This window comes from Brachyistius frenatus, unplaced genomic scaffold (assembly GCF_029030835.1).
Source record: "Brachyistius frenatus isolate BFR_SWC_R1_liver_20210118 unplaced genomic scaffold, ASM2903083v1 Contig_58, whole genome shotgun sequence".
Lineage (NCBI taxonomy): Eukaryota > Metazoa > Chordata > Actinopteri > Embiotocidae > Brachyistius > Brachyistius frenatus.
Window position 1 is genome coordinate 2,304,004 of NW_027210657.1, and position 12,374 is coordinate 2,316,377.

The 12,374-nt window shown below is 38.8% G+C and overlaps 1 protein-coding gene across 1 annotated transcript; it reads right to left on the reverse strand.

Moving 5' to 3' along the window:
- Positions 1 to 390: 390 nt before the first annotated feature.
- Positions 391 to 9,186, reverse strand: LOC138625064 (long-chain fatty acid transport protein 2-like). Its single transcript, XM_069705741.1, has 10 exons — positions 8,679 to 9,186; positions 7,632 to 7,841; positions 7,362 to 7,520; positions 5,271 to 5,395; positions 3,120 to 3,314; positions 2,372 to 2,462; positions 2,065 to 2,263; positions 1,547 to 1,644; positions 1,277 to 1,407; positions 391 to 1,134 (listed from the first exon to the last, which is right to left on the reverse strand). The coding sequence occupies exons 1-10, from the start codon at positions 9,157 to 9,159 to the stop codon at positions 958 to 960; spliced, it is 1,866 nt and encodes a 621-aa protein (XP_069561842.1). The 5' UTR covers positions 9,160 to 9,186; the 3' UTR covers positions 391 to 957.
- Between the last annotated feature and the right edge of the window lie 3,188 nt (positions 9,187 to 12,374).

The window sequence follows — 12,374 nt, forward strand, 5'->3', positions numbered from 1 at the left end:
AGGACTTACTGTGAAACATCAGTGTTGGACCTAACCAGTGATCTGCTGGTTGAATGTGAGCAAATCCAGGTTCCAGTCATATGGAAAACATTTCCAGGGGCTGTGGGGACTGTTATAGAAGCAGATTAATGCACATGAATTTGAACACATTTCTGTTATTTCTAGTTGCTAGCACTGATTTACACAACATTTTTACAACATTTATGATGGCATGTATATGATACTCTATACTACAACCACATTGGGGACAGAGGCTCTGGTAGCATGAGTATTTGTCTCCACCTTGTGACTTTTCCAAGCCAATCACATGTGAAATTCGTCCTTGAATTCTTATACTATAATGAGTGAAATACAAACACGCATAAATGTGAAAACTGGCTCTGGTTTAATTGTAAGAATCACTTTAATTTTTAGAAATGTATATTTACATTATGTAGCACATAAAATTCATATTAGGCCTCTTTCTATATATTTTTGTAATTCATAAACCATCACTTGCTACTCACATCTCTGAAAACTGAATTCCTTTATAAATAAGGGAAAGTCCGAAAGCCACTAACTTACAGTTAGTTCTTTATGAAGACTGACACTGTTTTTCCATGTTGTGTATTTACTGCACTGGAAGACAACATCCCTAAACACATCTCAACACCAATATTACACTAAGTAACAGGAGTCCTCATACTAGAAATCTGAAATCATTCTAGTAAATATACTATTTATATCATTACGTCAGAGTAAATATATCGTTTATAAAATTAAACCGCTGCTGTTGCAGTTTGACTCCAGCCCCTATAATATAAACCCTTATATGAAACTGATTTCCATGTACTGCTTAAATAAAAAATACTACACAAACATTGGCATTAGTATTATTAAAATAATCTGTTGTGTCCCTGAGCTGGAAGTTAATTATTAAAAGTACCGATGCAGCCAGACTGCACAGTTGGAGCCTGCTCATAGTTTAATGTTTCCTGATATGATGGAGCTGTAGACCAGAGTTGTCAGCGGCACGTAGCTCTTCGCACTATCATCTAGGATGTAAAGAGGGTCCTGGATACGTCCTGGATCAAAATTCTCCTCCACCAGCTTCACCTTCATCTGCTTGAAGGTCCCTGTCACTTCCACAGCATTCTAGACAGAAGGAAAGTACACTCACTCATGGGATGAACATTGATCACAGACTTTGTTATTTACATTATTTTGAACAACGTTTGATTTTTAAATATCAAAATATAACAAAAGTGCAATGCACTTAGGTGTGTAATAAAATTACCTGTATCCTTATAAATCGAGGTCGTGCATATGAGGGCAGGTAGCTGACCACATGGTTGTATATTTTACTTCCATCAAACTGGGCATCTTTGTTGACGGTGACCGCTGCCATCCCTATCCGCCCCTCATGCCCTACATTACCACACAAAATAGAAAAAGATTAGATAATTCATTACCAAATCAATGTCCGTCTAATGTGTTCTGCCATCTAGAATTCAAATTTCTATTAAACACACTGTTAAGTAAAATGTCCGGAGGATATGACCATCACCTGGCACTTGGACTCCATAAACGTTGGCTTCCTTGAGACATTCACTGATCGTCAGGATGTCAGACACCTCAGTTGTGGCCACATTCTCACCTTTCCACCTGTTGACTCAAACAAGTTACAACTTTTGTTTTTACACCGAAGGCAAAAGTACAATTTACAAGTCCATGAATGTGGGAGAAAAACACATCCTCTCTTTGTACAATAAAAGTCTGGATAACTAATACAAGAATGGCCAGTTTTTCAAAGCCTTTTCCGAAGATGGTCAAAAGGAAAGGTATTAACTGTATTATTATTGTATTTCTGTGGGTTTGGAAAACTCCCTTCAGTCGTTACTGTACAGGTTGTAAATGTGTTGTGAACATATTAGCAGCTTAAAATCAATAAAAAGATGGGGAATAAAGACAAGGAAAAAAATTCTATTAGTGGTCTAGAAAAACAAGTCTCATTTGTGGTTGAATAATATGGCTGAAATTGCAGTATGAAACAATTAATTAACTCAGTGCACAGGAGCTCTGTACCTGTATGTGTCACCTACACGATCCTGAAAGTAAATGAAGTTGTCCTGATCGATCCTCATGAGGTCTCCAGTGTTGAAGTAAAGATCTCCTTTCTTGAAAACATCACGCAGTCTTTTCCTCTCCGTCTGCTCTTCATTTTGGGCGTAGCCGACAAAAGGAGCAATGTCTGTGATTTTTGACACCAACAGTCCTGTCTCACCTTAAAAGAAAAGAAAAAGCCAAGCTAAGCTTGAAACTCTCGGAGATAAGATTTTAAATGATTTGTACAGCTGTGTCATTCACGTAAATAACTGCAGTCATTGTTCACCTTTGGGCGCCTCCATGCAGAGGCCATTAGCATCTCGAATCGGTTCATCTTGCTCCGTGTCATACTTGACTAGAGTATAGGGAAACAGCCTCTGCAGGAGGAAGTAAAGATATGTGCACACTATAATTTATACCGACAGAATAAGCCACTGTTGTCTACTGTGATGGCCTGCCTGTTCTTGATCTATACGCTCCAGCTCTGTGTTGCAGGAGGCTGGAGCCGACCATCAGACGGATCGGGGACGGACAGACAGACAGACGTCCGTCCGTCCGTCCGTCCCATTACTGACTTAACTGACTGCCACACATCATGTGTTTTCCTTTGTTCTTTTGGGTTTAACATTGTTCAAGTTTGAATAAAGTAGTTTTGCTTGGCCTTCAACCTGCGTGTCCTCAGTTTAGTCATGGTTTTTGAACCGGACCGTGACACAGCACACTAGAATATACAATCATAATGCTGAATAAACAATTTTAAACTTAAGAAAACGATCTAAGCCACAATAAGTGTTTAAACATGTGGTCAAAATAATCTCGATTTAAGGTCCATTTGTGAGCTTTTTCAAAGCTGACGGTCCTCTACTACAATCAGCAAATAGAATAAGACCATCTTCAGCAGTTGAACTATGGATCAATGGATCAATGAGGGACGCCACTGAAAGTTCAGAAAAAGCTATTAAGTTGAGTTGAGCTAATTTAGACACAACCTGAAAATCTAAAAAAAGTTCATGATTTTGGATGATCTCACTTACCCGATGAAAAAAGTTGACTCGTCCAATCGCTCCAATTTTCCCCGCGTAGTTGACAAAACCCACATTTCCCTCAGTGGAGGCATAAAACTCTCTTATCTGAATGTCCCCAAAGCGATTGAGAAACTCTCTCCATATTTCAGCTCTGATTCCATTGCCAATTGCCAGTCTTACTTTGTGGTCCTTGTCTTTGTCTTTCTGCAATTTTCACAGAAAAAAAATCAGAAATGAACAGATCAAACATTTTGCAAGTACAGAAATAAATGCTTCCATATCAAACAAACTGAAATAGTCAAAGTAGCATTAATATGAGAGGCAGCGTACACTATGGACAGGTCGCCAGTCAATGTTGCAGCAGTACAGAATAAATAGTGGTAATGGGACCAAAAACCATGTGTCAGCATTTTAAAAGGGGGTAGTAAAATGTGATAATACTCACTTTTACACAAACACAAATGTTAACTCCTATGCTTTACAACAAACAGACAGCCATCTAATTAGGCCATAATTTATAATTGTGTGCCTTTCTGATTAAGCGCTGTCTATATGTAAGAATCTGACACCAGAAACCAGTTGTCACTACTTCAGTTTGACTTCAGAATACTCAGCTCTTTACATACAGCACAAATAATACATAAGAAATACCATTTACTGTGATGAAATTGACCCTAAAGTTATCAACTAGTACAAGAAGATTTGGTTGCCAAGTTACTTAATATGGTCTTCCAAAGTAAAGGCCAGCATCTATTCCTAGAGGTGACCAGATAAAGACAAACCACCGCCTCTGACTCGTGGAGGGTCACGCAGTAAATTGAGACTGCACTTCATGTGATGTAATTAGATACTCTGAATGGCATATATGAAGAAAGAATGTTTACAGTGCTCCTAACTAGGAGGATGCACAGAAATCTAGAGGCATGCACTCATTCTGGGACTTTAAAAATGTCTGATTAATTTTTTTGCTGCTTAAAATCCCCACAGGTATTGACGCAGAAAGCTGGAACCCGATATTTGAGATTTAACGATTTCTATTTTGGTAAGCCAGCTGTGCTGTGCTGTGGGAATGTACAGATTTGGAAAGTTATCTCTGACTAGTTCTGTCCCAATGGCAGCCTGCTGGAGCCGGTTCAGGGTGTTCTGCCTCAGCAGCTGTCTCCAAGAATAAGTTTTGTAGTAGTTAAGGCGGCAGAGGAGAGGCCCACAGGGCCATGCCAAGAACCCCGTGGGAACTTGTCTGAGTTAAACCGTCTCAAGTTAATGAAAAACTGGCATTAAACAAATAACGATCCTTAAATAGGGCTGGAAAAATATATCTACATCAACATATATGTCAACACGTTGGACCAATATTTTTTAATGAGCTGTCACACAACACTTTACTTATAACGTCATGACAGCTCCTTCACAACTTCACTGTAATTACATTTTTCTTTTTAGTTACAGTCTGTGCAGTCTATTCAGGTTCCTCTGCCTCCTGAGTAAGAGGGAGCATGAACTTTAACCCCCTGCCAACCATTACAGATCACCACTGGTTGGGTTTCAGTTGAGAGATTTAACTGTCACATGATCAGGACACGGCTGCAGAGGCTTTTACACAAGTGATTTTAAAGGGAAGTAAAAGATACTTAAAATTGGTGAAAAAAAATATGAACTGTGTCGCAATTTGCTTACTTCTGTTAGTACACTTAAACATTTGTGTCACTACACTTGTGTCCTGCATGAATTTCAACGGGGTTTTGTCACCTCAAATTGAACACTGCACCTACTGGAAATGACCCTAAAATTTGAATGCTTCGCTTGCCAACATGTCTGCTGGCATTATTTGGTTATTTTACTTAAAAATGAATATGTTTTTGTGTCCTCTGTTTCATGCACACAATAAACATACACACTGTCAGGTGTAAGTTTGTAAGTATGTAAATTGAGACACAGCCATTGTCTTCAAATCAGCAAAATATTATTGACATGGCATTGAAATATTGTTATCCTGCCAGTGAAACCAGTGAGAATTATTCTAATTTAGTTTACTACTTTATCTTATTTATTTATATAATGCTAATTTCATAATCTCACTTGAAATAGTGAGGTCGAGATCTTTCAAAATTAAAGGTAGAAACTCAACAAATAAACAGTTTACGAGGAATATTTACTTACCTTTGGTGTACTGCAGAGGTAACGCATCACCTCTCCTATATACTGGACAACCGTCACGTTGTATTTCCTGCAGTCGTCCCAAAACTGTGAAGCAGAAAACTTCCTCTTCAGAATAATAGTTGACCCTTCAAAATAAGACAGGAAAAAAGAATAATGGATTATACTTTAATTGTTTTTGTGAACTGATCTGCAAATTCCATTATTGTATTAACTACACTAATCCAAGTAAGTTTACATGACATTTACTGTACACTTTGAATTGACTGAATTGAAGACAAAAAAAAAAATTCACTTTTTGTGTTGCAAAACATAACCTTGAATGTTCTGGCCAGTATTGAATATCTTCTAATAAGTGTGTTACTAAGGCTGCTTATCCAGACATACAACAGTGGTGTTACACTATTTAGAAGGGAAACAAAAAAAGCAGCTTAAAAGGATCTGTTCAGATTACTGGTTCAAAGTGACAAAAGACTCTTTCTCTTGGACTCCACCAGGGCACAGGATAACCCGAGGAAGAGGAGGAGCAGGGGGATCACTTCTGTGTCACATGCCATAGAAAATACTTTGAACTTAGTTTATAGTTTTGCAGCAGCAGCAGCCTCATATTTAGGTCATGTGTGAACCTGAAGGTGTTGCAACTGGCCGTCATGAATCTGCATGAACTTCAGTACGTGCAGTTGGTGCATTACTTGAGTTATTGCATCCTGCATGTTACAAGGTCAGTAATTCTGGAAGTTCCTTTTACCTGCCTTTCCCTGCATGCTCTGATGAAGCTTGATAAAAAGGGAAACACTGTACAGATTTAAGTGGTCAGATATCAAAGTCAATAATTATGATTTTATGATATTTTGACATCCTAACGAGTTAAAGGCTAACAGCTTTGTTTTAAACTTTGTGACGATGCGTTTTTCATCTAATCCAGAAAGGTTTTCATGTTGTTTTTTTTTTATCTTAACAACACAAAGAAACTCTTAATCAATCAGTTGATCTAAAGATGTCAAAATTATCACATTTTAAGACACTATATAATGTCAGTAATGTGTGACAACGGCTCAACCTGGCATTGCTGCTCTGCAACTTGAATTTAAATGTACAACAGTTTGGCCTGAAATACAATGATTCTAAAGTCACAACACAGCTGACTCATGTCTACCGCGGTCAACAGTGGTGGTAGCACTGTACACAGTAAATCTTTCAGTTATTTAACATAGTCTGAGATGTAAGAACAAAATCACAACTCCTTGTTAGCTCAGTAAAGGATTCATCCATCTGTGAGGAATCTCACACAGACCTCACAAAGTCGTATTTTGTTTTTACTCAGGTAGAAATATAAAGAAAAATAGTGTGGACGCATTTCAGTGTTAAGCCATCATTAGCATTGTCACAACATACGGAAATAATACACGTAACAACATAACTGAGTCTACCTGAGAATGACCCGCCCCGTTGGATAAAAGGGGGGCTCATAAAACATTGATAGGGGCAAATCACAGGAAGAACAATGGGCCAAGACCTTCCAATTTTTGCTAGAAGTAGGCCAGGAACTGGCAAAAGCACCATAAGAAACAAAGATGAAAAATCCCCAGTGGGCTGACGATGTATGTTCTCTTAGATTCCAGTTCAGTGAAGTAGTACACCCTTCAATGAGAGATTTTTATCACAGAGCAAAGCAACACACACTACAGACAGAGTCCAAAAAGACGTAACTTTTGTTGGGATATTTTCTATAACTGTTGGAGGACTTGTCTGTACTTATTTATGACAAGTTTCTACATTACTTTTCTCAAACATTAATTCCAAAATCAGTTAATATGGTCATTGCTCTTCCTATGCTATTTGCTCCTATTAACTTTTTTGTAAGTTTATTTACTTAATAGCTTGTATTATAGTCTCTTTTATATGCTGTTTGTCCCTGCTAAGTTTTTTTTTTAATCTTTATTATTGAATTTTCCAGTTATCCTCACATGTTGCCAGTGTGGATACAGATTTTCGACTTCTTTTTATTTATTAATTTAGTGACTGCCAGTATTCTGCTCTTTGTTACTTCTGAGAACACACAGGGCCATCGTAGAAACCCCTCGGTCATCTCACCTGTCTCAATGGAGCCAATAAAGCCAATAATAAATCCAGCTGTATGGTACAGAGGCAGATTGACGTAGATGACATCACTGGGATTCACACCGTTTGAAGATAAAACAGCCAGAGCTGTTAAAAGGCGGTTCTGGTTGACCACAGCTGCTTTGGGGAGACCTGGAATACAACAGTATACTGAAGGCATTTGATATGTTCTTGTTGCTGTCGTTGAGACAGATCATCACACAACACTGGCAAACAAAAAGATGAATGCAGCCACTCTGATACCTGTCGTTCCAGAGGTGTAAATATACACTGCAGCACTTTTGAATGTGATGTCGGATCTGAGGGATCGAGGCAGCGCGGCGTCTGATGCCTCGTCCACCTTCTCAGAGAAGCCCTCGATTCCAGGTGTGTCACAGTGTTTGGTCATCAGGAGGACGGTGACGCCATGCTCTGTCAGCGAGGGCAGCACGTCCTCCACCGCCTCCTTCAACTCTGGAAAGGGACATAAAGTACATTCATTAAATACAAGTCTTCGATTAGATTACCATGTGAGAGCAATCTCCATAGTTCACTGCAACTCAGCAATAGTGTAATTAATTCTGCACAGCATACCTTTATCAATGCACTTCTGATATTGTAACGGATTTCATAATTTGTGTCCCCCATAGGTCAAAAGCTAAAAGTGTCTTTTCACTCCCTTACAGAAAAAAACACATGAATTTGTGCAAAAATTCATTAGATCACGTGATTGTGCACATGTGAAACATGTATTTTGCCCACATGGGAAACATGATTTTGGAACATCTTCATGATATAATGAGAAGGCCATGTGAATACTTCACATATTTTCCCCCTGTTATCATATTTTTCAACAAGGGTGACCAGGTGTCTCACTTGATGTGGGACTGCACAGCATTTTTATGGCTTGCCCCTTTGTCCCACATTTTTATTGGCTCTACTTTTAAAAAGTCACCACTACAGGACAGAAGCTTTTCTACAATCCGATGAAAGATGATTTCCAATTCGAGTGCCTTTATGCTCATTGCGTTTACTTAGTGTGGGGGTTCAGAAAATCGTATTCAAATAAAAATATATTTGTTTAGTCCTTCGCATGCCCAATGCCAAACCTATGACCTGTACCTGTAAAATGATGAGTTTGGCACCCAAGTTGCAACTTTGTGGTAAACATGTGTCATACATGTGATCATATGTGCCCCGTGTTGAAAACACGGGAAGTTCATGTGTTTGTTGTTTTTTTCTGTAAGGGTGCCTCAACTTTATGTGTAAAGTGAAAGTAGCCACTTTAAAAGGAAGCACACGGATGCATACCTGAGGCTGCTATCAACACTTTAGCCTTGCAGCAGTTGAAGCAGTGCAGCAGGGACTTGGTGCGTATGTTGTGATTGAGCAGAGCCACAGGGGAGCCCAGTTTGGCCAGGGCCAGCCAGGTGAACACGAAGGCAGGTTCATTCCCCATGAAAAGCGCGACGCTGTCCCCGGCTCTGTACCCGCGGTGAGCCTGGAGCGCGTTGGCAATTTTGTTGCTCCTTTTATCTGTGTGCGCGTACGTGTAGCTTTCCTTTTCAAACACAATGAAGAGCTTGTGTGGATGCGCTGCGGTCTGCTCCAGGAAACGGTCCAAAACGAAGAAGAAGGGTCTCCTTCTTCGCCTCAAAACAAACTTCACTAAAATCCTCACCAGGTCCCCGAAGTACTGAATATCCTTCCAAACATAAGGGGAACACGTTTTCAGGGCGAATGGAATGACGAGGATACTTGCTAAAATGACTGAAAGTAAATAAATCTCCATCGTGATCCCCTCGTTCAAAGCCTGTAAAAAAAAAAAAAAAAAGTGTAGCTCCTGCTTCTGTAAAATGGGGGATGTTGTGGGATTTTGCTCAGTGGGGCGGGGCGTTTTCCCAAAGTATGTTAAATTCATGGAAGAGGCAAAATATTTGGACCGCTGAGAGGAATGCTTTTCAGCTGCAGCTTTGTTATTGCAAAAAAACTAAAAAAAAAAACTAAAAAAAAAAAGGAGGGGGCTGGGGGAGCAGAAAGTGTTCTTCAAACTTTATTTGACACTCAAAGACAAAGTTAAAGCATACAGAAAATAGGTTCTGCAAATCTGTCACGTTGGAGGTCAGTTGGTCTGGAAAAAGCTACTAGAGGTTTTAAGGTGTAAACAACACTGCAGCTTGTCTGGGGTCAGCTGGTGCCGTTTAAAATAGGGCTGGACTAGCTGTTTTGCTGTTTTTATACAGTCTAAGTGTACTGAAGCTTGCTCCTTTATATATATAGTATATATATATATACCTCATTCGACCTCTAACAGGGTTTTAAAGTAAACTATCAGGTGCTGTTTACAGATGAAATGTCACTTTGGTGGACCTGCTAATGACTGGAAAATGGAAAGGGGCTCGATTCACTGATCCTTGTAGGTTGTAAACCACTGGTTTTATACAACACTGTTGTATATTATGAGTTTATCATGTAAAATATTAATCTAATTAGTAACTGTCAAATGGATGTAAAAAAAAAAAAAGACACTAGTCTAAAGTATGGTATAGTCAAAACAGTAAGTGGCTTATAAGCACTTCAAAGTTATACTTTGTAGTACAATAAATTTAGAAAATATTTCTAGTTATATTGAGTAGGTGGCAATGAGACAAGCATGTCTGGATTATGGATTGAAAAATCCTGCTGGCTTTATATACATATAGATACACTCACAGGCTCAGAAACAAACACACAAATTAAAAAGTTGAAAAGTTCAATACTCGGACAGAATCAGTCAGTCAGTGTTTGTTGACACCAGAAGAACTGTCTCCTCTCTGAAAGTTGTTTTGAAGCAGTTTTGAATTCCTGCAGATGGCACTCTTTTCTTTGTTTGTGCTCCACTTTTAGTCACTTCAACCAGACAATTGTTGCTGATGAAGCTCATCACTGTTTATTAAACACAAACCAGCATCCTGTTTAAAATGATCAAATTTGGGCTAACATATTAAGCATCATCAGCGTTGGGATCTCCTTTGAAATTTTAGATAATGTTCTGTGGTTTCGAAAAACACTTATTTTGCTGCATTACACTTTTTCTTTTAAAAACATAGTCAAATAGGTAAAGCTAATTTATGTGTTTAACTTGCTAGGACAAGGAAATGTATAATTTTTCTGCGTCAGCGCATCAGTTTCAGGATCAGCACATGCAGTGTAGAGTCATTTAAAACAGAGCTTTTCTAACATAAAAACATGATATTCTGTGTTGTTTAGTTAACATAGTTGAATAATGTGTTTAAAGTCTCCATATTATTTGTTGTAAAATAAAACTTGATCAATGTTCAGTCAGGCTGACAGGAGCCAGATCTGTTTTCCAACCATCTCAATTTGATGGACTTTGAAGGGTCAGTTCTTCTTTGCCACAACATCTGCACTGAGATGTCAATTTCTAAATTCCTGTTGACGCCATATTAGCATCAGGGTTAAGACAGGTTAGATTTCTGAAGCCCTTAAGTTGTATAAAAAGGACAAGTAGATTGCAGTATGCAACTTTTCTCTGCAGAACATGCAGCAGGTGTCCAACTCAATACCTGCTGTCCGACGTCCACTGTACTGGGATGTTTGTTAGGCTACTGGTATACAGTGAGCTTACAGCCTGGGAAGGTAAACTGACCCAGAATATTGACAAGGGGTCGGTTTGCATGTAGGTGTTAGGGTCTGGTGGACAGTTTAGCGGGACAGATGGTGATGAGATCGAGGGGTCTGGCATTTTTATGAACAACGCTCATTCATCAACATTACTGTGCCATTGGTAGCCAGTGGCTGATTTTCAAGTGTTGTCCTTCAGACACATTTCAAATTAGGAATTAAAACAACAATAAAACAACATTTCAAGATATTCTACAAGAAAAAGTAAACAAACCAGAATGAAAGCAGGCAGCGTGCGAAGTAAAACATGCAGTGCAAACAATTGATATAAGACACTGTAGCCTGGAAGACAAATAATGTGTCCGCTTCATCGATATGTATGTCTTGGTTAAATGTGTATTCTTCCTCACTGTGAGGTTTGCTTTTATGCAATAACCACGTTCATTTATGTGAACCCTTCAACCCTTCAAGTCAGACAAACTTGAAATTGGTAAAGTTTCCCACTTGTTACAAGCTAACTGAAATTGATTAGTATTTTGATGTTCATCTTAATTTAAGGAACTCTGTTATGTGATATAGTGGCTGGTGCCAAAACTGAACACAAAACTCTGCAGCTTTTTCAGCTCAACATTTCATTTTTATGGTCTGCTATTTGACATGTTTCAAAATACTTGGTAACGTGAAATATATCACAACATCATGATAAGAGCCTTAAAGTAACGAGTCAACGTTTTGAAAAATATCCAAATTTTCTTCCTTCCCTAGCATAACATAAAAGGTTTGGCACCGTTTGCACAGTAGTCAAGGAAATAAAGCTAAAGCTGGTAACTCATTACCTTCGCTTGCATGAAGACCGGAAAAAAGGGGAAACAGCTAGCCTGTTGTGGTAGTAGAAGTCAACTAACAATACTAACTCTAAAGATCACTGATTAACATGTGAATTAAAAAAATATATATATTAGTATTATTTAAAAATAAAGTGTAAATAGGACACATGGTTTCCAGAGTGTTTATGTGCCGGACAGTTTCCTTCTTGAAGTTTTGTCAGTTTCCAGGCAGCTATAACCATGAGACTCCAGGAGGTCCCTGCGCTGTTCATCTGCTTGTTTAGATGATTTTCTACCACCTAGTGACCATGATTTGATAAATACAAGTTAGAATAAAAATACATTGATTCCATAAAGTGCTCTCTGTGACTGTTGGGCTGGTAGAAGATGCTACTGGGAGCTGAAGGTACCCTCTTTGCATATTCTTTCAACCTTGGGCATCAGCCAGAGGTTTTTTTCAGAGGGGGAGGTAATATCAGCGGTCACTGGAGTGTGTGGGTTGTGAAACTCTTGTGAGCACAGTCCAGCAAAGCATGTGGTGTCACAAGCCGGTCTA